This window comes from Clytia hemisphaerica, unplaced genomic scaffold (assembly GCF_902728285.1).
Source record: "Clytia hemisphaerica strain Z4C2 unplaced genomic scaffold, Clytia hemisphaerica genome assembly, whole genome shotgun sequence".
Lineage (NCBI taxonomy): Eukaryota > Metazoa > Cnidaria > Hydrozoa > Leptothecata > Clytiidae > Clytia > Clytia hemisphaerica.
This window is the reverse complement of record NW_027103546.1, coordinates 121,948-147,169: the sequence shown is the minus strand read 5'-3', so window position 1 is coordinate 147,169 and position 25,222 is coordinate 121,948. Positions and strand designations below refer to the sequence as shown.

At 35.4% G+C, this 25,222-nt stretch overlaps 2 protein-coding genes and 1 long non-coding RNA gene across 3 annotated transcripts; all 3 read left to right on the top strand.

Moving 5' to 3' along the window:
- The first annotated feature begins 1,067 nt into the window (after positions 1–1,067).
- LOC136800033 (uncharacterized) lies at positions 1,068–2,414 on the top strand. The gene is made up of 2 exons (XR_010845661.1): positions 1,068–1,142; positions 1,388–2,414. It is a non-coding gene; the product is annotated as an uncharacterized lncRNA (long non-coding RNA).
- A 128-nt stretch (positions 2,415–2,542) lies between these two features.
- Positions 2,543–18,004, top strand: LOC136800043 (GRIP and coiled-coil domain-containing protein 1-like). Its single transcript, XM_067056660.1, has 12 exons — positions 2,543–2,678; positions 3,116–3,251; positions 5,496–5,658; positions 5,822–5,890; positions 12,700–12,837; positions 13,235–13,457; positions 14,117–14,374; positions 14,674–15,218; positions 15,865–15,986; positions 16,380–16,445; positions 16,903–17,032; positions 17,669–18,004. The coding sequence occupies exons 1-12, from the start codon at positions 2,585–2,587 to the stop codon at positions 17,708–17,710; spliced, it is 1,986 nt and encodes a 661-aa protein (XP_066912761.1). The 5' UTR covers positions 2,543–2,584; the 3' UTR covers positions 17,711–18,004.
- A 321-nt stretch (positions 18,005–18,325) lies between these two features.
- Positions 18,326–23,355, top strand: LOC136800042 (transmembrane protein 115-like). Its single transcript, XM_067056659.1, has 8 exons — positions 18,326–18,599; positions 19,110–19,179; positions 19,494–19,568; positions 19,808–19,899; positions 20,068–20,179; positions 20,853–21,052; positions 21,297–21,449; positions 21,741–23,355. The coding sequence occupies exons 1-8, from the start codon at positions 18,457–18,459 to the stop codon at positions 21,997–21,999; spliced, it is 1,104 nt and encodes a 367-aa protein (XP_066912760.1). The 5' UTR covers positions 18,326–18,456; the 3' UTR covers positions 22,000–23,355.
- The last annotated feature ends 1,867 nt before the right edge of the window (positions 23,356–25,222 follow it).

The following is a 25,222-nucleotide window of genomic DNA, read 5'->3' as shown; positions in this document are numbered from 1 at the left end:
TTACACTTTCTTTTCTGACGACATTTGACCTGACGTCACTTTCATTCTCAGAAACTCTGTATGAGCTTCAGTTGCTGTTAACAAAGATTTGTGCTGCGCGATATGTTTCGCCGCTGCGCCGAATCCGCGAAGGTCATTTCAGGACACAAAATAACTCTTTATAAACGCGAAAGACTTGCGCTGCGCAATATCTTTCGCCGTAGCGCCGAAGCTGTGAAGGCCATTTCTGATGTAAAACTAATCATATAAAATGATATTTTAGCATGGATAATACTGCTTCGCGACTTCGGCGCAGCGGCGAATATATTGTGCAGCGCGCAAGTTTTTGCATGATTACACTTCCTGTGACAACATTTGAACTGGATATAAAATAAATCATAACATATGCGAAAGGACTTGCGCTGCGCAATATGTTTCACCGCTGCGCCGAAGCAGTCACGAAAGCTGTTCCAGACATAAAATAACTTATACCATATGCGAAAGACTCCCGCTGCGCAACATCCTTCGCCGCTGCGCCGAAGTCGCGAAGGTCATTTCAGACTTAGAATAGCCCCCATCACACGCGAAAAGCTTGCACACGTAAAATATGTGCGCTAACTGCGTAAGCCACGCGCAGCGCCGAAGTAAGTGTGCAAATCGTCGCCCCACTCTTTACACTTTGTAAATAATTTTTCAAACTTTTGCAAAACTGAAATGAAACTTGAGCATATTTTGCAATTTTCAGCTTCTTTTTTGAGAGTGGATGTCTTTGAATTTTTTAATAAAGCTCTGTTTGCAAGTAGACTGCTTGATTTTTTCAACCTTGAGAAAGTTCTACGTGTGAAAGTTTATACACCCAAAGTATGTTGTTTGTTGAATAGTTAGATTTCCTTGATACATATAATCCAGCATCTGTTACTTTCAACTGCCTTGTTTTATTTTGGTCGGGCAAAGTCAGTGTCGTATACGTGGCTAAACTCCTTAATCCTCATCTACTGGTATAGGACCATGAAGAATTAGTGATGCCATAGATGCCACAAATTGATACAAAAACATTAACATACAATTATTAAAAGAAACCTTTATTTTTAGAAAACCAACAGCACCGATTCTAAGTCCTTATCTTACATACGTCACTTTGCCATGGAGTAGAATAATAAAAGGTATGGAAGTTTGAAAAGCATAATGTACTATGTAAATAAAGGGAAATCTATTACAAAAAGGAAATTTCTTTCTGTAACAATCCCCTATATTTTTGGAATATTGCAAATCGAACTGGCAATAACTTGCAGAGATCCTTTGATTTATTGTGAATACTTTAAAATATATATTACCGGCACTCACCAATAATTGCTGTGACAAAAACCTAAGTGATATTATTTTATACTAATTTAATATTTTTCTTTAGATGTTCTTCAAGTGAAGCAGACTCCATTATTTTCCAAAGACCCAAGGAGATGATTAGAGTTGAATAAATTCAGTTTCAGTTTTTTTATTGTATTTTGTACTTATTTTTTAAAAAGAATTGTAAATATTCAGAAACAATTATAAATAATAATAATAATAATTGGGTATTATAAAGTTTTAAGTAGCTCTCTAACAACGCATAACATCATTCTAAATTTATATTATCATTATCTTTCATAACAATATTAGTCAATGTTATAATATGTTATGTATCTATGTTTAAAGCAGGGTTTAGTTTCCTAGAACAGCGTAACCATCAAAGCAGAATCTGCTCTTAGAATGGTGAATATCAAGGGCTCAAAATTTAGACTTGCTGGGTTGGGTATTTATTTTCTGAAGCAATCAAAACACTATAACTCTAAATATTTTTTTCTTAACCTATTATAGCTTCTTAGCTTCAAATTTCCAAATAGTACTTAATCTGAAATGCATGTTGTTGTTTGTCCTTTTCAACTTTGTTATTTTATTTGGGCCAGTCAAAGTCAGAGTTTTTCGGTGATGGTACTCCTTAACTTGACCTACTGGTACAGGACCGTGAAAACCAGGTGAATCCACAGATGTTAGTGGTACACTCAATGGTTAAAAGATGAAACAACTTTTAAACTCGTAAAACTGTGCAGCAAAATGTTTAAAGTTTATTGTGGCTCGGATGACGAGAATTAGCCAAACATAATTATCTCATGATCATAGCCAGGATTAACTTTCAGTATTCTGCTCTGGTAATTGAGTTCAAGTTTATTTAGATAATGAATGATAAATTTTCATTTTATTGCCTACTATATATATTATGACGAGCTTTAAATTTTAGGTATTAGAAAAATATTTTTTTGCTGATATTATTTTTTTATTTTAGTTGTAATAAGTGATCAGATATTTACAATTACGATAATACAGGGGGCCTTTCTCAGTCATTCTGTTACAAATCAAACTGTAACCCTAATAGAATAAACAATATTTTTGGATGTTGATTTTTAGAGTTCTGTTTTCTGTTTTTCTTTAACTTCCAGCCCCAGTTTTCATACCCTCGATCATTAGATTTTGCATAGTTACATTCGAAACAACCTTCTAATTACATGTTTGTCTTCCTTTAAATTAGTGAATAAAAAACAACAACAAAAGTAAAAATAAATTTGGAACAATGGATGAGTATGAGGATTTCAGTCGAGAGGAGATCATCCATTTTTGTGAACGTTTACAAAAGAAATTGAAAAAGTATGAAAAGAAATTATCAGGTTTGTATAAACCTTTTTTACCACTGCTTATCTCATTTTACTGATACCAGGATTTGATGGCTTAATAACTGCATGTGTAAAAATGTGAATTTTTGCCAAATACTATTTTGCATTGTAAAGTTGAAGAACAAACTTCGAATACCATAACTTTTTCAAGTCTAAATTTATTTGGAGTAAGTCCAAAACTATGTCAAAAATTCACTTGAAATAATAATTTGACAATTTGTTGAAATATACTGGTTATGAGCTTGGCTTATAAAACCAAAAATTGAATGCTTTCTCTGTATACAGTATACAGTAAGCTCTGGTATTCTTACTTTCCCACTTTTTATTTGACTTTGCGTGATCCCTCAACATTATCCATAAAAGGTTATTGTTAATATTTTTTCTACTGAATAGCACTTTTTTTGCTTACGTACAAAATTTCACTATTCTAGATCTTGTCAGTGCATACAAAGATTTGGCAGAAGAAAAGAAGTTATTGGAAGACTCATTGAAAGCTGTGAAACAAGAGCGAAGAGACAAAGATGATAAAACATTTCTTCAAAAGTCAAAAGATTTCATTACAAAGAGGTACTTTGTGTCACACAGAATTTCAGAATACATACATACATTATTATTGTTATAGAGATTGTGTCTATTTTGTCTTCAATGTAACTAGAAAACTATTTGCTACCACACCCAATCAAACAAAAAACAGATTTTCGGAAAACTAATAAACTTACAGTAGCGAATAAACGTACAGGGTCGAAAATGGAGGCATGCAAACCTAATTGAAGGATCTTTTCAATGAGGTTAGGGGGTAAATACTGGATTGTATCTTTCTTTTCGCTGTTCTGAATCATACCTTTTTTTTCGCTGTTCTGGATCGTACCTTTCTTTTCGCTTTTTAGGATCATAACTTTCTTTTTGCTTTTTAGAGTCATAATTTGTTTTTCGTTTAACAGGATCGTAATATTTTTTATGTTCTTCTTTTCGTTTTGATTTTTTTACCCTTTTGTCAATTTTTTTGAACATATCATCAAGTTTGCTTTTTTTATTGCTTTGATCGCAAAGACCTGCATAACTGGTTATATTTCGTTTTCGGCTAGGATATTCTTTTTTGGTCTCAATATTCTCACTGACTTTCGTTGAAGCGTCAGCTTTTTTGTCATTAGTTTTAGCTGATTGAAGAATATCAGTATCAATTGCAAAATCAATTTCTTCTGAATTAAGTTTTTTGTAAAAAGCAAAGAACCATCCTCCTGTATTTTCTGCGAACAATTCATTTATATTTTGATATAATATTTTGTCAGGATTTAAATCATCAATGTAAACCCATTTGTTTTCAATAAAAATTGCACACGCAAAATGGAAACCGCAACTCCTTACAATGGCATGTAATTTATAGTTAATTTCTTTCACTGAAATCTGCTCAAAAAATCTGCAATTGTTTAGGCATAATGGAGTGGAAAATTCTATCAAGAGAAAACTTGGAAGATCAAAAGCTTAAACCTGTGCCGGTATATTGACAGAGCAAGTATCGCAATTTATTACTGAACTTGGATTAAGAAGAGAATTCAATACACAGTTTGGCCATGAACTTGCATCAATCATTATCTCTGGATACATAATTTCTGAAAGGATACTAACAATGTTACCTGTTTCTCTACGTTCTTTTTCACAACCGCAACTATTACATGTACCTTGAATTACGGAGCTCACTTCAAAAACATGTTTCTCTCTTTCTGATAAGTTCTTGAAAATGTTACTTCCAAAAATCTCTTGAAACTCTGCGTCACTATTTCTTTTTGTAAACGTACTACAATTTTCAATGATCCTTGACCATAATGGTTCTCTAATTTCATCCAGCAGTCGAAAAGCATTACTTTTAACATCGTCATTTTCAAATGGAATTTCCATTGATCCACTTATTTGAAGCAAATTAAAAAAGTCACTTGATTCTTCAAATGATATTTTGGCTTTTATTTCTGGGAGAAACAAGTGATAACAAATTTCAAGAAAACAGTCAACAGCACAAGAAAAAGTACGTCCACCAGTTGATCTGCTAGAATTTCGGAAATGCACAACATTCAATGCAGTGTCTAAATCAATTAAAAAGTCCTCCTCTTCCATTTCTTTAACTTTAATTCCTTGTACTTTCAATCAGCTTGAGGTGCTTACTCAAACTGGGTTTGACAGTGTTTAACCCAACTGGAGGTGCTTACTCACAGCTGGCAGTTGACCGTGCTTCGATCAAACTGTTCGGCCAAAAAATTAGTCAATCTGAATGTCAAAGACAGGAGACAGATTGTATAATTTGACTGTCAGCAAATTCACTGGTTTATATGTCAATTTTTGAAAAAAGTAATGCAATTTGACTGCAAGAGACCTTAAGAGACCAATCAAATCACGCTATTTTTCGCCTAATTATTATAGAGATCAGTGATTTTTTACCGTCATTACATGGCGTTCTAAAAGCTGTAAAAGATCCTCTCAAAAAACATGAAAAAATGTCCGCCGCGCATGCCAAAAAAGAACCACTATATTAAAGCTAACCGGGCAACAAACTTTACGGAGCATAATATTAGCCGGAACATACAATACGAACAAACGCGCGCGCGCAAAAAATTCGAGATTCCTGTCCAATATCCTTGCGTGAAGCTATGAAGGCCTCCTCACTCGCTGCGCTCGTTGCGGGGGGCAATTAGGTGTTAACTTGCATAATTCATCGACCCCCCAAAGGGTTATCACTATCAAATGTCATGCTTTTATCATTACATTTTTATGCTCAGACTTAATTATAGAATTTTTTTTTTTACGTTTTTTTTCTTTCAGTAAACAACCAGTAGTGCCACCACAACCACCTGAAAACAATGATGCTGAAAGCGGAGAAAGCGCTGAAAAGAAATTAGATGTTGTTACCAAAGCGTTCCAAACTTTAACAGAGAAGAAATCTAAGATGGAAGCTTCTTTTCAAGCTGATAAGAAAAATCTTGTGGTTAGTTTTTCAAATGTTTAAAAAGAATCGTACCCTAAACACATTCCATATTAGTATCTCAATCGCTCGGACTGGCTTAGTTCCAAGCATATGCCATGTTAAAATCTAATTGAGTCAGCTCTTACCAAAGCAATTGAATTTTGATATCTCTGTATTTTTTCAGGTAGAGCATAATAAGACCGTCACAAAATTTGAAGATGATGTTGCAATGTTAACTATACAACTGGAAAGGGTAATTTTGTATAGCCTTATACCTATTTACTTTTATTGCAAGTAAAACTAATATGCTTTTTCTGAAAAGGAAAATTTTTTAAGGCCTTTGCTCATTTGGTCAAAACCTGAGAACAAATAATTTTAAGAACTTAATCCCAACAGATCCCAATCTTAGTTTTAAAAACTGGCTTAGAAAAAGCTTATGATTTTAACTTTTAGATAAACCAGCCGAGGCTGGAAGGTCAGCCAATAGAGCTTAGCTAGATAGCTTTAATAAGTGGGTTAACAGATGTAAGAGATGTACTGAAACAGAGTAGACTAAAAATGTTGAATAATGTACAAAGTGTGAAACATTTGATAACTTGATTTAAAATTATTTAAAACAAGCCTGACAGCTCCTCCCAAAAAATTTTTTTCTTCGAAAAGTGAACTAATTCATATTTTGAACAATGTTATTCTACATCTCTGTACAAAAAATCAGGAAAATCTAAAAAACCCTTTTTTTGGGCATTTTTGGGCCCAAATTGGCCCTAAAAATTTTTTTTTGAAAATCGGGCTCCGTCAAATTTTGGCCACCACCATTTTGCACCTTTGTACCAAAAATCAAAAAAATTCCTATGATTCAATCCCAAGAAAAGTTGGTAACAGACGAACAGACGGAGGGAGGACGAACGAACACAGGTTAATTTATATCACAAAAAGGTGACTGATCATTGTCCTACTTTGCACTTGAAGCAAAATGAAGGAAAAGGCTCAACCATCGCTTCAAACCCAAAATGAAATTAAACGCCTTCGCAGAGAAATCGACGCATGCGAAGGAATTATAAAAAGTAGTCGTGACTTTGAGGATCACCTTAAGAAACAGCTTGAAGATAAGGACGCAGATCTCCAACTCCTGAAAAATGATTTGAAAGCTGACCCCGGCCTGCATACACTCGAGTTTGCTGAAAAGAAATTCGAACGAAAGCTTGACGAATTCAAGGACAGTATCCTGTCAACAATAAAGAACGAATGCCAACAAGCTATGAAATCGTATTCAGAAGCCACAAAATCTGGTCTCCCTCAACAACCGACGAGTGACACGAGCGGAATCAAACTTGCTATTAAACAAGCCAGAGACGAAGAGATCGCTCTTGAGATGGAGAAAAGGAGAAGAGCCACGAACATCATCGTTCACGGAATAAAAGAAGAAGAACAGGTATGCGATAATAGTGACAAAATAATCATACTAGGGACTGTGAATGGGCTGATCAATTAGTTAAGGATTTACATGTTTCTTCTAAGATCAAAAAAATATTTAGAATAGGTAAGAAACCAAATCGTCCACTGTTAATTTGCCTCGATAGTGAAGATGATAAACTTAAGATCATGGGAAATCTCCCATCACTTAAAGGTAACGATACTTATAAAGGCATAAGTATCACAGAAGATCTATGTAGGTCCCAACGTGAAAAGTATAAAGAGCTATCACAACAGGCGAAAGACCTAAATGATGACCTAGAAACCGATGAATTTATTTATCGGGTTCGAGGATCGTCAAAAAACGGCTTCGACATAAAGAAGGTGTACAACAAAACACAAAAACGATACAACAACCCTATCAATCAATAAAACCGATCGATAACGATAACGACAGCTTGAATGAAAACCCACCTAACAAAAACGATTCAAAAAACACAACCACAACAATTAGTGAACTTACTATCATCTACACAAATGCAGACCAAATGACATCTAAGAAGAAAAATGAACTTTTAAAGCACGTTGCTGCTGAACAACCTCATATAATTGCGATCACCGAAGTCAACACCAAACGGATCTCTGAGAGAAAAGATCAAGACTACTCAATTGAGAATTATTCTACACCATATAAAACTAACATAGGAATACAAAAAAGAGAGGAATCATCATTCTAGTCCACAAGTCTATTGATCACCTCATCCTACAAATACAAACGAAAGTTGAATTTGAAGAGACTTGTCTATTAGAAATTGCAATGGAGAACAAAGACACCATGTTACTCGGATGTCTTTATAGAAGCCCGACAAAAACTGAAACAAATATCTTCGATGAAAATAACAAGAACATGAATAAGCTCATAAAAGATCTCTGCCTAAATCCGAAATACACTCATATATGTCTTATAGGTGACTTTAACTATAAGAAAATCGATTGGGTCCATTGGTCCTCACCTTGTGAAGAAGATAGCGACGAGGAGAAATTCCTTGATGCTTTAAGAGACTGTTTTTTATACCAACATGTCCTTGAGCCGACACGGCGACGAGGCACCGACAAACCATCAATACTCGATCTCATCCTTACAGGGGAAGAAAATCAAATTTCCGAGATAAAATACCTTGCCCCACTCCATCTCAGTGATCACAGTGTCCTCTCCTTTAAATTCTATGGTTATTTCACAATTAAAAATGAGCTTGATAGATATCAATACAGCAAAGCCAACTACCAGTTTATGAGATCTCATCTAAGCCATATCAATTGGTCTATCGAATTCATCCAAAAGTCGATTGAATTAGATGTGAATGAGAGCTGGGACCTATTCCTAAAACAAATGATCGAGCTCCGAAACCTCTATGTGCCACTTACCCACAATAAGAACAACCTGTCAAATCAAAGAAGGAAAGGGAAACATCCCTTAGATCCAAAAATTTGTCAGATAATTAAAGAGAAGCGTAAGGCGCATAGAAAATGGATCATCTCACTTCAAAATGACGACACTGAGAGACGTAGAAGGGAGTACGTAAGATGGCGCAACGCCGCTAATAGTGCCCTGACTCGCTCCAAGAGAGGGTTCGAAAAAAAGGTCAGCGAACAATCAAAAACAAATCCAAAAAGATTCTGGAAATATGTACGCAGCAATCTGAAAGCAAGAACGGGAATACATCCTCTCCTCGAAAACCCTAATAATGAAAATTCGATCAAATATGATGATAAAAGTAAAGCCAACATACTCCAGAGCCAATTCTGTAGTGTCTTTACACGTGAGCCACTTGAACAACTCCCTGAATTCCATTCCAGGACGGATAAAGAAGTAGAGATAAATATACTAACTGAAACTATTAAAAAGGAGCTCAAGGCGTTAAATCCAAACAAATCCATGGGGCCAGATGAACTTCACCCAAGGATGCTCAAGGAGCTCGCTGATATATTGCAGAACCGCTCTTCCTTATAATGACAAAATCTCTCAACGAAAGTTGTCTCCCAAACGACTGGAAGCATGCTAATGTATCACCTGTTTACAAAAAAGGAAACAAAAATATAGCTGAAAACTACCGTCCGATTAGCCTGACATCCATTGTGTGCCGAATGATGGAAAAGATTCTTAAAAAACACATATTATGTCACATCTAGAGCAGAGAAAACTGCTTTCTAACAAGCAACATGGTTTTATCAATCGCCGATCAACAGTAACACAACTGCTAAACTATCTAGATGTGTGTACCGAAGACATTGCTAACGGCAAAGCTGTTGACGCAGTATACTTTGACTTTGCAAAGACATTCGACTCAGTTCCCCACCAAAGGCTCTTAATCAAATTAGAAGCCTACGGAATAAGAAATAAGTTGCTTGAATGGATCAGATACTTCCTGAAGGATCGATTTCAGATAGTTAAAGTAAATGGAGCTGAATCCGAAAAACAATTAGTTCTTAGTGGAGTACCCCAAGGTAGTGTCCTAGGGCCTACCCTTTTTGTTCTATACATCAACGATTTACCAGATTCAATTAAATCACAACTCTTTCTATTTGCTGACGACACTAAACTTGTCAATAAAGTAGAATCAATTGAAGATGCACTTATAATCCAGGAGGACATCGATCGACTACAGCAATGGTCAGATACGTGGCTTTTAAAATTTCATCCCGACAAATGTCATGTACTAACGTTAGGTAAGCCGAATATAATTAAACATGTACATCAATACACACTCGGAGGAAATTTACTGAAACATGTACAATTCGAAAAGGATCTCGGAGTTATCTTTGACCAAAATCTATCATTCGACCAACATATATCAAACCAAGTAAAAAAGGCAAACTCAATGGCTGGTCTAATTAGAAGAACCTTCACGTATCTCACTCCTGAATTATCCCGTAAACTTTACATAACATTTGTCAGGCCCCACCTAGAATATGCACAAGTCATTTGGTCACCAAAACTAAAAAAACACAAAAAACTTATAGAAGGTGTTCAGCGGCGCGCTACAAAAACGGTTGAAACATGTGGACGACTATGTTATGAAAGCAGACTACAAAGAATTGGAATCCCAAGTCTAAAATATAGGCGTGCGGTAAGTGATATGGTTGAGATCTTTAAACATTTAAATCACTATGAAAAATCGTGTGTTCCTAAGAAATTTAACCAACGAATAAGACCAATGAGAACACATAATTCTGAACTGGTAAGAATTTTCGGGAACGATGGTGTCCGTGGACCCCAGAGCAACTCCCTTTACTATCGGGGCATTCAACAGTGGAATAGCCTACCTGAAAAAGTAGTTAAATCATCTACAATACAAGAGTTTAAAGAAAACCTCGGTCTAGCTTGGAAAGAGAAAATGTTTGAGTATGATTGAAATTGTCACTATTGTTGCATATCTGTTTGAAGTTAACCTTTGTAATAAACCAAACCAATGTATGAGCGATTTATAGAGGCCCATGTGCTTGCACGGTGGCCTGGAAATCTGTAAAACATTATTATTATTATAAAATCACAAAATCTTGAAAAACACAATTTGCATCCAGTCTGCGTAAATAAATTTTGTAGTTTAGTACCGTCAAGTTACACAACATGCACACAACCATCTTGAAGACTTTGCTGGTCGCAAATGATAATCGAAAGCAAAACTTAAAATTCATAACTATGCGGGGGAGCTCATATTTCCCCCGTTTTGCTTTAAACTCGCTTTTGATTGGTCTATCAATTTGGGCGATCGCTTTACCACCTTGGCGGAATAAACACACGACCATAATAAATAAATTCAACAGGGCAGCGGATTGATTTCAACTGGGAGTCCTCTCTTCTGTGCCAAGCACTGGCAGTGTTTTTTAAACTTTAGAACAATGTTAAATGATGAAGTCCAGATGGATCTGTTTGTTATGGCTGTGCAAGTTGTGATGAGAGTGTGCATGTTGTGTAACTTGACGGTATAATTCATTAAATTCTAGAAACCATTTTTCATAACTTTCTGCAGTCCGCTTTCTGCAAGTCTGATAAGAGATATGTATAAACTGTTATCGACATTCATTCCATTCCATCATTCAGTCAAAACGTGCGCCAAGGTTAGAAAAGGTTAGAAAAACACAATCTATGTCCGGAACTGCGTGAAAAATAGTTTGATCAATTTCAACAAGAACTGTATATATAATATTAATATTAATATAATTGATCAAATTCCAAAGACCATTTGTCATAATTTTGCAAGTCCAATAATAGGAGATGTGATGTCATCATTTGGTTCCCGTCATCTGACCGACCCTGATTTACGATCAGCAGGTAGAGTTGGAGAGTTGGAAAGCTTTTCCGCTGCTTTGCTGGATTTCCACTGTTGACCTCTGTACGCTCTGTGTTTACAAGTTTTCAAATCGAAGTAGCGAGCGGCATGCTAATGGAGAGTAAACCGAAAACCAGTTTATCCACGGTTTCTCAATTTTTTAATTCGGATCATTCCACACGGATTCCCTTTCAATAAGATGTAGCTGCTTTTTAACAAAAAAATATTTTCGACCAACCGACCGAGCGACCCCCACTTTTTAAAGTAGAAATGACAGGAACCAAACAATTTTTTGCGATTCGCCTTATCAAACACGTCCACCAAGTCCAAAAAAGCACGATTGCATCCAGTCTTTATCAAGTTTAGATCAAAATTAGAATCCCCCCTAGAGACAAACAAGAAAAATATGTTTTTAAATCAGAAAATTCAACATAAACAAAAACTTGAGCAAACGGCTTTAAACCTTCAAAAGATGTAGAAAAAGATTCCCCTTGATGAAAATCATGTGTTTGATTTGCCAAGTTATAAAAATAAATGATAGAAATTGAAGCTTGCAACAGATTTACACTGGAAATACTTTGGTACAACACTGACTTATCACATCTGACTTATCGCTTGAGCCGCCATCTTGAAACACCACATTATGATCTGTAAGTAAAAACAACGCACGCTAAAAGTACCCAAAAAGTTAACCCGATCGGAAGAAAGTTTAGAAATCAAAGTTAGATCGAGAAGTCGGATTTTTTTTTTGCCGTCTTATGGAAGTAGAAGAACCGAATTTTACCTATTTGAATGCTCAGCTTAGGCTGACCAATAAAGTATACATGTTTAGAAGATCAATTTTAAGAATATTTTTAAGAATATTTTTGAGCATGAAAATCACAAAAAAAGGAAGAGCAACTGTGAACAATTCAATGTTTCTTTATAAAAGTTTGTAATGAATAATAGTTACAATTTGTCTGCGATATCTGATTAGAATTCGGCATTGGGTCCTTTTTATCACTCTAAATGCTGAAAAAAATTCTCGACAGGAACATCAAGTGTGTGGATCACGCCTATTTTGACGTTGGGAACATTTTTTTCTTCTATGCTTAGAAAATATGGTTGAAGGATATATTATTTTCCAATAGTCTAGAACAGTACCCATGGATGATTTTGCATTCCCTGGGTAGGTGTTTCACACTTAGACATTGAAAATTCACCCCGCGAAGCTTGGCAGTTTTTCCATATTCTTTTCAATGCCCCTCTTCAACCCAAAGGGGTTTTCAATATATATGAACGGATTCTTTCTGAGCTTATTTACTTTTTCTTTTCTCAGTTGAAGAACAAACTTGGTCAAGAACAAAAAGATCGAGAAAATGATGCACAACTTCATTCAAACATGTTAGTAGAATTACAAAATGTTTTGGCTACCGAAAGACTGATGAATGATGAACTAAAGTCACAAATAGCGCAGGTACGGTTTTAAGTTCTTTGCATTTATCATCTGGTGCACTTATATGATATTTGATGTATAAAGAAGATGGAAAGAATGTGGTGAAAATTATGAATTTCGCTTTCAGTATGCACTAATTCTTATTCTGCTTCTCATTGCTTAGCAAATGGTCTAATTTGATCAACTTGCTAGCGTTGAAAAGATATTTCCTAGCACTATAATTTACAAAAGTAATGTCAGTTTTTATCTTTTTGAGCTTTTACCCTTTCTATCTCTTTTAGAAATTATACTACTCTGAAATATCTTTTCAACGATAACATTGAAGGTAAAGCATGAGTTGAAAAGTGAGAAGCAAAATTCGTGCTTCTATATAAGTGTCATTGAAAGAATCTGATGATTTTTTTTCATTTTTTATCAGTTAACAAGCAAAAAGGAGCATGTCAAATCTCGGACGCCGACACCAGAAGTTCCACGAAAAGACCTGAAACCGACCATCAAACAAAGACAACAGCTAGACACTTCAAATGGTGAAATAGAGAAGATCAAGAAAGATTTGATCGAAGAACAGGAACGAATTTCCAAAGCAGAAGTACTGTTTCAACTTCGGCAGACACAAGACGAAGAAAGAATCAGAGAATTAGGTATAACAACAAGCTGTTGTATTTATTTATTTATTGAGATGTTGGGTATGTTTTGTCTAAGGTTTCGTTTTTGGATTGAAACCTGTCTTCACAAGCGATTTGAAGTTCCTAAACGTTCAAGAACGTTCCATATCGTTCGTTTTGCTGGAACGTTCCATTTCATTCGTATTTAAAGTTGCTTGTGATGACAAATGCCCCTAAGTCTGCGACCGCAGTTGGAGGCGACCCGAAGGCTCCTCTTTCGATAGCTGTCTACCCGAAGGTAGGGGAGGGCGCCACTCTTTCTCCATGGATTGCTCCACTTACCCTTGATCCTGCTCGTAATTGCTGAGCATCAAGCAGAGAGGCATCAAGTACCATTTTGGGAATCTTTGGTATGACCCGGCTCGGGGTTCAACCACACAACCTTGCGCGCCGTAACCGGATGCTCTACCACTGCACTACGGTCGCTGAAATATGCTTAATCGTCACCCTTATTGGTTTTACATCCTATTTCATTATGCCTTATTGATAACAGAATTTTTACGTAGGCCAGGAAACAATTGTTTTAATTGCACTAATCTGTAATCAGTAATTACCCAAATCGAAAGCTGAAGGTATTTAAGATAGAAAATCATGTGTGTTTTAAAATAGAAAATCTAATTTTATGTATGTTTTAGAACAAAAAGTATCAGAGCTTTCAGACTCAATCGGTCATTACGAAAAGCAACGATACAACGACCAATCCACTATTCACAAGTTGAAACATAAACTTGAAAACTTAGAAGAAGCCAGCTCACCTACTGCCCATACTACGACCCTGAGTTTTGAGGCTTTTGATGACCGAAATGGTGGCAGTGGTGGTGGTGTAAAAGAAAAAATCAGATTGTCATCGAGTGAGGAATACATGAGATATTTCGATTCAGAAAAAATGTATTGTAAGTTTGTCTGTTATGTCTTTTAACAAAAAAAGACTGATTCTGTAGTCTTTTTCTATATAATGTTTGAATCGTATAAAGCTATATTCCTTGGCATTGAAGAGAGAGAGGTGGTCCCTCCCTGGAGTGGACCCTAACACATAGAAGTTGTCTACCCTAGGATAGGGAAATGATGGTGCTTTCAGATACTGATAACTGTAAGCTGTAGTGTTTTGGCTAAGATACTTCGCTTTGCACTTAAGTTCTACATAATAGTAGTAAGGTTTAAAGTAAAAATGTTATTTCTTTTAAAACCATAGCACCAACGGCCGATTGTTCAAATCACGAAATGTGTAACTGCAAACAAGAACTAAGGAAACTTAAACTGGAACTTGACAATTACAAATCCAAATACTTGCAACAACAAAAGAAAGACAATCACACTGTGAACTCGCAAGTGGCTGAAGAATACCAAAGCCAGATTACTGCTCTGAAACAAGAGAAGAAACTACTAATTCGTAATTACCAGGAAAAAGAGAAAAACTACTTAGATGCTGTCCATAAATTAGAAAAAGGGCGCATATCGGCGGATGAGAAATATAAATCTGAAGCTTGTGAGGTTCAAAAAGCTCACTCAAAACAAGTGGGTGATTTACAAATGGAGCTCCAAAAACAACGTATACGTTCTATGAACTTGTTATCTGAGAAAGATATGGAGATTGAAAAACTTCACAAAAATATTTACGACGGTTTACCTGGGTCATCTTCTTCGACTGCAGCAATTCTACCAACTGTCCACCATCATCATTACAACACAGAGAACGCACTGAGTGAAGAGTTTGAGGATTTCTTGATCACTCCCCCTGTAAGCTTTGATATTGTATAAATGGGTGATCGTGCGTTGATCTGACCGAGATTTTGTATGAGCTGATGGAAGACAAATTTTGATTTCTTATTTGCTAATGGGAGCATTTCAGAAATCTTTATATTTTTCTTTTTCACTTACAGTACACTCTTTCCTTTCTAAATGAATTTTAATTTTAGGGTAATTTGGTTTCCCAAACATGGAATCGGATTATGAAAACTGATTTACAGTAGACTCTTGCTTTAGAATTTCTTTTAATCGAATCTTTCTAAAATTCGAACTAATTCCCAGTCCCCATCATACACTTTATATAATTCGAATCTCTTTGTATTTCAAACCAATGATATCCCCCGTTCGAATTCGAATGAGTGAAAGTCAACTGTAGTCTACTGTCCTTTGGGGTCATCAATATAGTACGTACGCAAAGATTTTCCAAATGTTGGATACCCCCCCCTTGTACGCATGGAACAATAGAAATGACCTCCACCAAACAATAGAAGTACGCTTTTGCTAAACCAGCTATCTACCCTCTTCGCAGCGCACGTACTATATGGATGGTCCCTTTACCTTCTAATAAGTATCCTTGTCATAAGTCATTTAGAAGAATTCACCTTTGTAACGTTTTCTTTACCGTTTGTTTCTTTAGACGAAGAAAGAAGAAGGCAGTTTGTTTCATTTCATGGAACAAAACTCATTCGAGCGTGACTTATCTAAATTACGTCATCAAGTTATTGATCTGGAAGAAACGAGTCGAGAGTCCGAACAACGGTACGAATTCAAAGTTTGGGAGATTGTTCTCTATTCTCACAGTGATCAAAGTTCTCTATCAAAAGATTTTCTGTCTCACAGTAAAACTTCTTTGACCACTGTATTCTTCCTTTTAACTCACTAAATATTTATTGTGTGTATGCATTCAGTTGTTAAACATTTTTATTGGAAAGGTTGATTTTATCCGCAAGGACAACAAATGATATACTTGAAAGTGTTAAGTGAACGGTACACTTGTGTACCGAAGAATGGAACTTTTTGCCTAATGCTTTCTCCTAGTGATAATGAACGTTCAACAATCTGAAACTAGATTTGAATTAAAGACAAGGATTAAAAATATATAAATGAGTGAGAGCGCTTTCAATATTTACATGTTTGTCTATTTTTTTATAGTGAAGCTCGTCTACTGCAGCAAATGGAAGTTCTGAAAGAGGAAATACGAAAACAAGAAAGATCCAAGTATTATTTTCATAAATTTTCACTCTCTTATAAAGTGGTATATTATGTGGAATCGCTTTTATAAGCATTTTTTAATGATTTATGATGTATGTCTCTTGGCGAGGGATGAGTGGAAAGTTGTTCTTCCTTTTGCTTAAGAATGATACGTAAGAAAAGAAAAATGGATACATTACAAATCGTGTCCTTTAAAGGTTTTGTTTTTAAATAAGAGTGATATCGTTTGGTTACTCATCAATTTTAATTCACAAGCTTTTTCACATTGGATTCACACGTATGTGGAGCAAGATTGGTTAGAAAGAGGAAAAGGAAAACAATTTTTCACTCAGCATAATATAACAAAAAGCAGACACTGTCCTGATATGAAATATGTGTCTGATATGAAACGGAAACACTTATGTAAAAATAAAACCCTTACATTGTATTCTGAAAACGTTTTTCATTTTTCTTTTCTTTTTAGGTCAAGAGAGTCAGCGAATTTAGAATACCTGAAGAACATTTGTTTGCGTTACATGCTGACCAAATCTATTTCTCAAAGAAAACAAATGTCCATTACTTTGTCTACCATCTTGAAATTTAGCCCAAATGAGGTGAGAGAATCACTGACCTTTTTAAACCCTGGACCAAGTTACATCTTTGATTGTAGTTTCTTTGAAAGTTGTACCTGCCATTGAAGTGTTAAAAATGAACTTTTGAATGGCGCCACATCATCACAAGTATAAGCCATTTCATAGTCGAATCAGGCCTGATCGCGCCTCCATAACGGCTTCCCGTTGGCTAGACGCAAAAACGTCCAAAAATTTTGAGCAACAGAAAGTTGTTATTACAGCGTGGTGGTCCTGATTACCTATGATTCATTTCGACTGTGAAATAGCCTATTCGAGGAAAAGTAGATCTACCGCTCTCGATACATTTACACCGCTATTGAGTAGTGCTACCCTTAGGCTTCGTTCAGAAAAGCTCCGATCAAAGATTTTGCTTAGTCGGGATTAGGAAAATTCCTCCAGGGTATATTTAAAGCTCATTGGAGAGAAAAGACCATTATCCTGCATTATCTGTTTTAACAAGGGCTGATTGGGGGAGCGAAGAGTAGATAATTTTAAACCCGATTTTTTCCTTCTTTTTTTGAAATTTGATAAGAGTGAATCTATACTCAAACGTAAATTTGTTATTGGCTAAGAATTTCTGAATATGGCTTTTCAAACTTTTCATTCTCCACCTTTTAGATGAAGGATGTCGAAAAGAGACACGCGGCTGGTTGGTGGTGAAAAAAAAAACATTTCACGATGTCAGAAAATATGCAGCACCAGTTAAGCCTGGTATTAAGGTTCATTGCAAATTTTAAACTTTTTTCATTGAAGCTTTGTACATAATCTTTTGCAGTTTTTGATTACTGAGTAATTACTTTAGGGGAATTTTAAAATTGATATTTTAGTTCTTAAAATTTGCGTAACGCATTCTTTTTGAAGAAGGAATTATATATTTTTTTATCTTGTATACTAAACTCTATTTAGCATTTTATTTTTTGGATAATTTATAACAAGTATTAATTTATTGCATTATGTCTTTATGTATATCACTTCAAGAATTATTTAGACTACCTGAATATTTTTTCAAATGGAAGAATTTCATTCTCTTTAAAGGAGAATGATTTTGTTGGTTTTGTCTGTTTCTTGGATTCCTAATTCCCAAAACAACATTCTAATCACTTTAAATGTGGGAATCTAAATGTAAGAATGTATTTTTTGTTAGAATTTTTTTGACGGGACCTTCGTTGCATTTACAAGCAAAGAAATTGTTCTACCGTCTTTACCAAGTAATTTGTCATTTTACTATCCACAAATCATATACTAATTGAAATCAAATTGTTTATTTCCAGAGAAAAAAAAAGTACAAAAAAAAACAAAAATTCTTTACAAAATGCATCTTTGGATTGACAAGGACTGAAACAATTTGGAAGAAATCATAATGTAAGAAATATCGAGACACACAGTAGACACACATTCAGACGAAGATGCAAGTTGCAATTCATTTTTTGGTTCAATCATTTATCAGTTCATCTGTTGTGGTGAAATCAGCATGCGGAGTTATTGTGACGGCTTATCTGATTGGATTGATCCCTAATGCTTACGGTGTACTGTCTATCACTCCGGCACTGTTAGTTTTATTTCTTCAATTCTCAACTTCAGTTGAACTAGAATCTGAATGTCTGTCAGTGTGTCTGCCAAAGTTTTTGGGGTAGCCTGAAATTTGAAACACTTTTTCCTTGGGTGAATATCTGGGGGCGTTTTCTTTCATTTTTCAAAAAATTTTGAGGCCTGGGTTTGGTTTGCTACAATCGGGCCATAGGCCATAGTTACTGAAATTGAGCCCAGTGCGTTGTGCATGTTCGACTATTTGTATAATTCCCTTGAATCCTTTTACATTTACCATCAGTGAGTCGGCTTTGCCCGAGACGTTAGTTTCAACATTCTTATAAGGTTATATGGACGTTATGAATGTTAGATAGGCAAGAAGCAACATTTTGTGACAGTTGGGTGAGTGTCAAACTCAAAATACACAATTTCCAAGTCATTCTGATCGTCTATTATTTTTAAGAAGTTCGAGTACAGTAATAGATAGAGAAATTCCATTCAGACAAATTGGCATTTATTTTTATATTTGTAGATTACTACCACCAAATTTTCAAGTGTGGACACTTGTTACTGGTCTCGTCGTAGAGAGAAGTATCATAAATGTAAGAATGATTTACACAGTTTTTTTATAAGAACAAAATATAAGAACACGAGGCTTCGATGGCCAAAATGTTATGAACAAGTTAAGAATATTTTAAGGCTTTGCGGACCCTAAAACACCTATTTTCTTAGGAAAATTGACAAAAATACCCACAAATGGTGAAGAAGAACATGTTAAGAACATTTTTAGGCTTTAAACTCAAAAAGTTAAGAGCATCCAAAGGCTTTTGAAAAACGTGTAATTGTTGTTATAATTGTAATCTTTTGTTTCATGTATTGTGGATAATCTCTGCAACGTTTTTTTACTCTTTTTTAGGTACTGATTAATTTACCCGCTATCATTTTATGTGGACAACATTTGGAACCGTTATGGGGTGCCTTAGAACTTTTAGTAAGCCTCATTTTTTTTGTAAAAGTACAGGGGGTTTGATGATACTTGACATAACATTTTGCGTAGTCGCTTCATCAAAACAATGTAATATCACTGGAAGATGGTGCTGAATTTGTACAAGTTTTGATAACTTGTTTTGTAGCATAAGTTTCGGTCTTTTTGAGTCAAAACCATCATTTTCAAACGGGTATTTTCAAAAAATCTTAAGAATCTGTTGAAAATTACTTTTCTTCTCATAGAAATTTATCACGATTACGTCAGTCGGGACGGCACTGATGACGTCATTTGTATCATTAGCGGCTTACGCGATTACGCATCGCTTCACGTTTTGGTAAGATTCTTGTCGTCACTTAAATCGAATGGATCAAATGCTGCTTATTTGGTTCTTTCGCCAGGTTTTACTATTTCGATTCTAGTTTAAATACTAGATTCTTCTATCGGAATCCTTGTTCTTTCTCGTCCAAGATAAATATATTTAATAATCCTCCCTTATTTTTAGGGCGGTGCAATTTTCAGGGATGGCAGGAGTTCTTGGTGGACTTACTGTAGCATTCAAACAATTAAGACCTGATCAAAGATTTAATATGAAGTATAAAGAACTACGTGTTCATGTAAGTAGTTTTGCTTTGAGTCAGTTTTATTTTCGGTCATTTTCTCATAATATGTTTCCGTTGAAAATATTGCTCTCCTATCTAGCTCCTTTCTATAAAGATTAATTTAAAAATCTACCTACTCGTGTAAGTATTCAGCAAGCACCCCTACCTTGTCAATTCGATTTCTGGACATAGTTCAAGAATTCCTTTGCTTTCTGTCAGAAATCTGTTTAAATAACATGTTCTAATTTGTTATATCCGACCATGACATGGCATGAACCCCCCCCCAGCCCGCAGGGGGGGGGGCTACAACCAAAATCTTCCTGAAAAAGGCTGGGGGCTGGATTTTTTTTCAATTTCAGGGGGTACCTATGATCTCTGGGGGTATCTAACTTATATACAGTAAGGTCTGGGGGCTTGGGAACTATATTTTATCTTGCTTTTATCTAACTATCATTATTCTTTTTAATTGTAAAAATATACAATTTTTTTCATTTCTTGACATTCAAGTCACAGGGGGTACCAATCACAGGGGGTACCTACTAACATCTGTTCTTTGGGGTACCTAAAATTCAGGGGGTACCTATTTTCTTAGGGGGTACCTAAACCCCTGGTCCATGCCATGCATGAATGTTATAATCGAATGTTAATCGAATTAATGTTTTTGGTGCATTTTCTTTTTTTATTTCAGGATTTACCAATATCATGCATAATAATATTCACATTATTGGCAATCTTTCGATTGCTACCCTACACACAACCGATCATGATGGCGTGTGGCGTTATCGTAGGGTGGACTTACCTGCGTTTCTATCAATCTCATGGTAAAGGGATGAGGGGGGATATGAGCGAAGGTTTTTCAGCTGCCACGCTACTACCAACTCCTATCAGGTGATTTTTTAGACTATTTGCTTGAGATAATTTTAAGGTTATTGTACACAAGCATTGTTAGAAACGTTTCCCTGACTCTGGCTAAAGGTTAGTTAATTTTCTCTTCAACAGTAAGTCAGAGGCGACCCGAAAGCTTCTTTTTCGATAGCTATTTACCAGAAGGTAGGAGAGGGTGACACTCTTTCTCTACTTGGGGTTTTTCTTAAATAATAACCTTAAATGATACATTTTCCTTTTATTTTAGGCCAGCAGCGAGTGTTCTTTCAGATATTTTATATCGAATCCTGGTCAGGTTTGGTTTGTGTCAAAATCCAGTACGCACGTACGATGTCGGCGGCCCGTCGTCAATCACCATCAGCCTGCCGGGCTCCGATCCTGCCGACGCTGAACGAAGAAGGTACATTCTTGTTTCTGCACATAAAAACTTATAACAATTAAAGCTCTGTTCTGCCATTGGTTGACGGAGAAGCATAAAAGTGTTTGAGATGTTTTATTTAAGTTCATCCGAACCCGTAATATCATTGGTCTTGAAGGAATCAATAATTTAACATTTCTAAAATTGGGTAATTTTGACTTCCTCAACGTTTCGAGGATTCTAATGTTTTTTTGTTTTTTTTTTCGAACATGGCAAAATGATTTTGAAGCAATTTGACCGCAATTTATAATATTGTTTTCCATCTCTTTACAGGAAAAAAGCTTTACGTGCATTGAACGAACGTTTAACACAAATGCAACAAAAATCTTCACAACAAGAGATGGAAACAATCGACGGGTGGCCTTTATTAGAAAACGAAAGCACGCCCTCTTCGACGCCTTCAGCCTCTGTTTCAGAAACGAACAATAAAGAATCACACGAGAATGAGGCTGATTCAGATTCAGACAAAAACAGTCAAGAGAGCTTTGTGAAAGTACCGAAAGGAACGGATAGTGATTCAATATCAGATTAATGGTGCATTTGTTTCTGGTTTCCCTTACACTGCAATTACTTGAATCGTTGGATCGTCTTGATTATGATATGGGGCTAACTTCGCGCTTGTATGACATCAATGCAGTGACATAGTGAACTGTAATTTGATCTACTGCGTGCGCCAGAAGTTCCCTCTTTGAAGTGTTTTTTTGCGAGTTTCGCTAGTTTTAAGGGAATTAAAAATCCTTTTTATTGGAAAGAGAAAGAGTAGACTTGAATTTTGATCGGCTTTTGCATTAAATTTAGTCTATTTAAATCAGAAAGTTACGTTCAAGTGAATAAGAAAATGAAATCAAGCTATCCGTCTTCAAGCCAAAGTAAACCAACAACGAGAACAATTTACATTAACCTCCAGTTCCCACTAAGGTTATATTATGTCTGTAACTAAGAAGCGCTAAACCTTACGATAAAGACTATTTGAATATTGATATCATATTCCAAATGAAACAATGTTTCGGAAGTCATGTTGTTCATACACTTTTATTTTTGTACAAATTTAAAACATTAGAAATTAGCAAGTAGATCTTTCACGCCATCGTACTTCAAGTTGATTCGTAATATAGTAGGCCCGATTTGTAACAAATTCCATAAAAATCGTGCACATTTTGAACAAAGCACCAAATTTGAAACAAAGCACCAAATTTGGAACAAAGCACCAGATTTGGACCAGATTTGGACCAGACATGCCTAATACCCTATGGATTGATATTAGAAGGGCGGCCCGGAAAATTTTTAAGGGCAGTCTTTATTTATTATTTATTTTTGGACCCATTTATTGAAAACCTAGGCTAGCCGAGGGCTCATTTTTTATGGAAATTTCAAACTCATTTTAGGCCAAAACCATTTATAGAATCTAAAAGCTCTTGAAAAACTAAATAAAAGACTTTTAAGCGAGTATGGCCGATTTCTGTACTAAACGGGAGTTATTTGATGAAGAAGTGGTGGTTTCCCCTCTCATTTTGGTCATAAGTCGCTTCTAAAATGACACTTCTACATCAAATAACTCCCGTTCATGTTTGGTCAAAATTTGTTGCTTTGTTCCAAATTTGCACGATAATTACACCAATCAGGCCTACTATTATACCCATTTTGTTTTGATGTAATATAATTTAGTTTTTTTCTTTGTAGTAGTTCGGTTTTAATCAGGTGGCGGTTTGCATATAAAAAGGATTTGCTACTCAAACTAAGTTAGACTCATCAAATAATCACTCGACCTTTTTTTCTTTACATATTAACTGGTTATTTTTCAAAAGTTAATATTTATTATACGTGTTTTGGTAATTTTATGCGAATATCTTTAAATGTTTTTGGAATTAAATATCAAATTTAAAAATCATTACAGTCTGAATTTCTGATTTTAAATGAAAAGCTCTAGTGAACCTAGGCTGCATATCCCCAAATTAGTTTTGATATAGGGGATGCGAATCAGGCTCTGATATCGCTTCCGAGAAAATTACCGAATAGCTATGTATTTTGCAGAATTTTGGCGACTTGTATTTTTCAAAACACTCGATGTGTATTGTTCGAGTTATTTGATGACGTAAATAGAAATCAAATAAAAGATTCAAATAAAAAGAACATATGGCTAGAAATCTCTCTTTCTCCTCTATTTCTTTTTGTTTATCGAAATTAATTGAATTCAATTAGCAAACAAAACTCTCAAGATAACAAAAGACGACAAACTGTCAATCAAAGTTCTCTATCATTCAACTCTTTTTTTGGTTAAGCAGATTTTTTGCTAAGTTCGGAAGCGTTTTGTGAGCCTGATTCGCATCCCCTATATCAAAACTTATCAGAGGGGATGTGTGCAGCCTATAGTGAACCTTAGACTGAAACCGTTTAAAATAAAGGTGATATATTATAGTGCGATAAATGTTACGGGGTAATATTAGTTTATATAATTGACCGTCAGGATGCCTATCATACCTAGCCTAGAAATCTAAGCCAGATTGATTCAGTCACTAGGTGAAATCTGATGTTAAGTTGTGACTGAGTATCTGGCTTAGTACAAGTAAACTCGGTAGCTTATCAACTGACAAAAACCAAAATTCAAACTTTCACGGGCGTTTCATAGTGAATGCACATAATTTGAATAATTCTCTAAACGAATATTTTTCAACAAAAGATTTTTCATTACGAATTTATGTTCAAAAAAGGTCATGAGTAAGATGATGTTTTCAAAACAGACGACAGTTTATTGTTTTTGTGTTTTGCCCAAGCCAGTTTTTCAAGGCAAACTTAAAATTCCGTACATCTTAAAATATCATTAAAGCGCCGATAATGCTATATTGCCGTAAGCCATATCTTAGCCTTGTAAAAACTGGCTTGGTTAACCAGGCTATATCATACCCTACTTACTAACTTATTACATTTAAATGTCCAGCGTGCTAAATTCTCGGCTAAAAATTTACAAAATTTACGATCTCAATCAAGCATGCGCTTTTCGACTTTGTGAACGCAATACATTAGATTTCTTAATTGTTAGACTGCAGCCACTCTAACTTCATATTTTCTCTGATGAAAACTTGGCCTCATAATAACTTGATACTCAGGGTAGTGCAGCATCCCCTCGGATATCTTTTGATGTGATTATTATGAATAAGATTCCCGTCCGAAAGTTACTCCGCTTTTTTTATAGAATCACACTATAAAAACTATAAAAACATATCAAAAAAGAGGGGATGCGCGTGTCTAGTCAGAGAATCTGCCGTATATAGCCGAAGATAGTCTTCGCTTTCTGATTTGAATGATGGCGCTGCGATACTTTTTCCCCATATCAGAATTAGTAAAGGCAATAATAAGTAGTTGAGCTCCACCTTTAAGGCCTTCTGGGCTAGCGCGTGCCTAGCCTACCAACTCCAATCAGTCACAAAATACTTGGCACAAAATATGAAATAGAGCCTCTCGATTGTCCACCGAATCCGCCCACGGAAAGACACCATGTATATAGAGCTTAACGTCTTAAAGAAATGTAAGTAGGACTTTAGGTCGATGGCGCGAAAAACAGAAAAACTTGGAAAAACAGACAGACAGTTGAAACCAAAATGGAATAGATGTTGTCAGCTTTGTTTTGTTATCAGCAAGCCAAATAAGATCAAGAACTTCGATTATTAGTTTGTGTAATTCAAAGCAATTTTTTATCCAGGTATTCTTACAGTCGAAAATAAAATGGTAGCTAAATTTTCATTGATTGGTGTTTCATT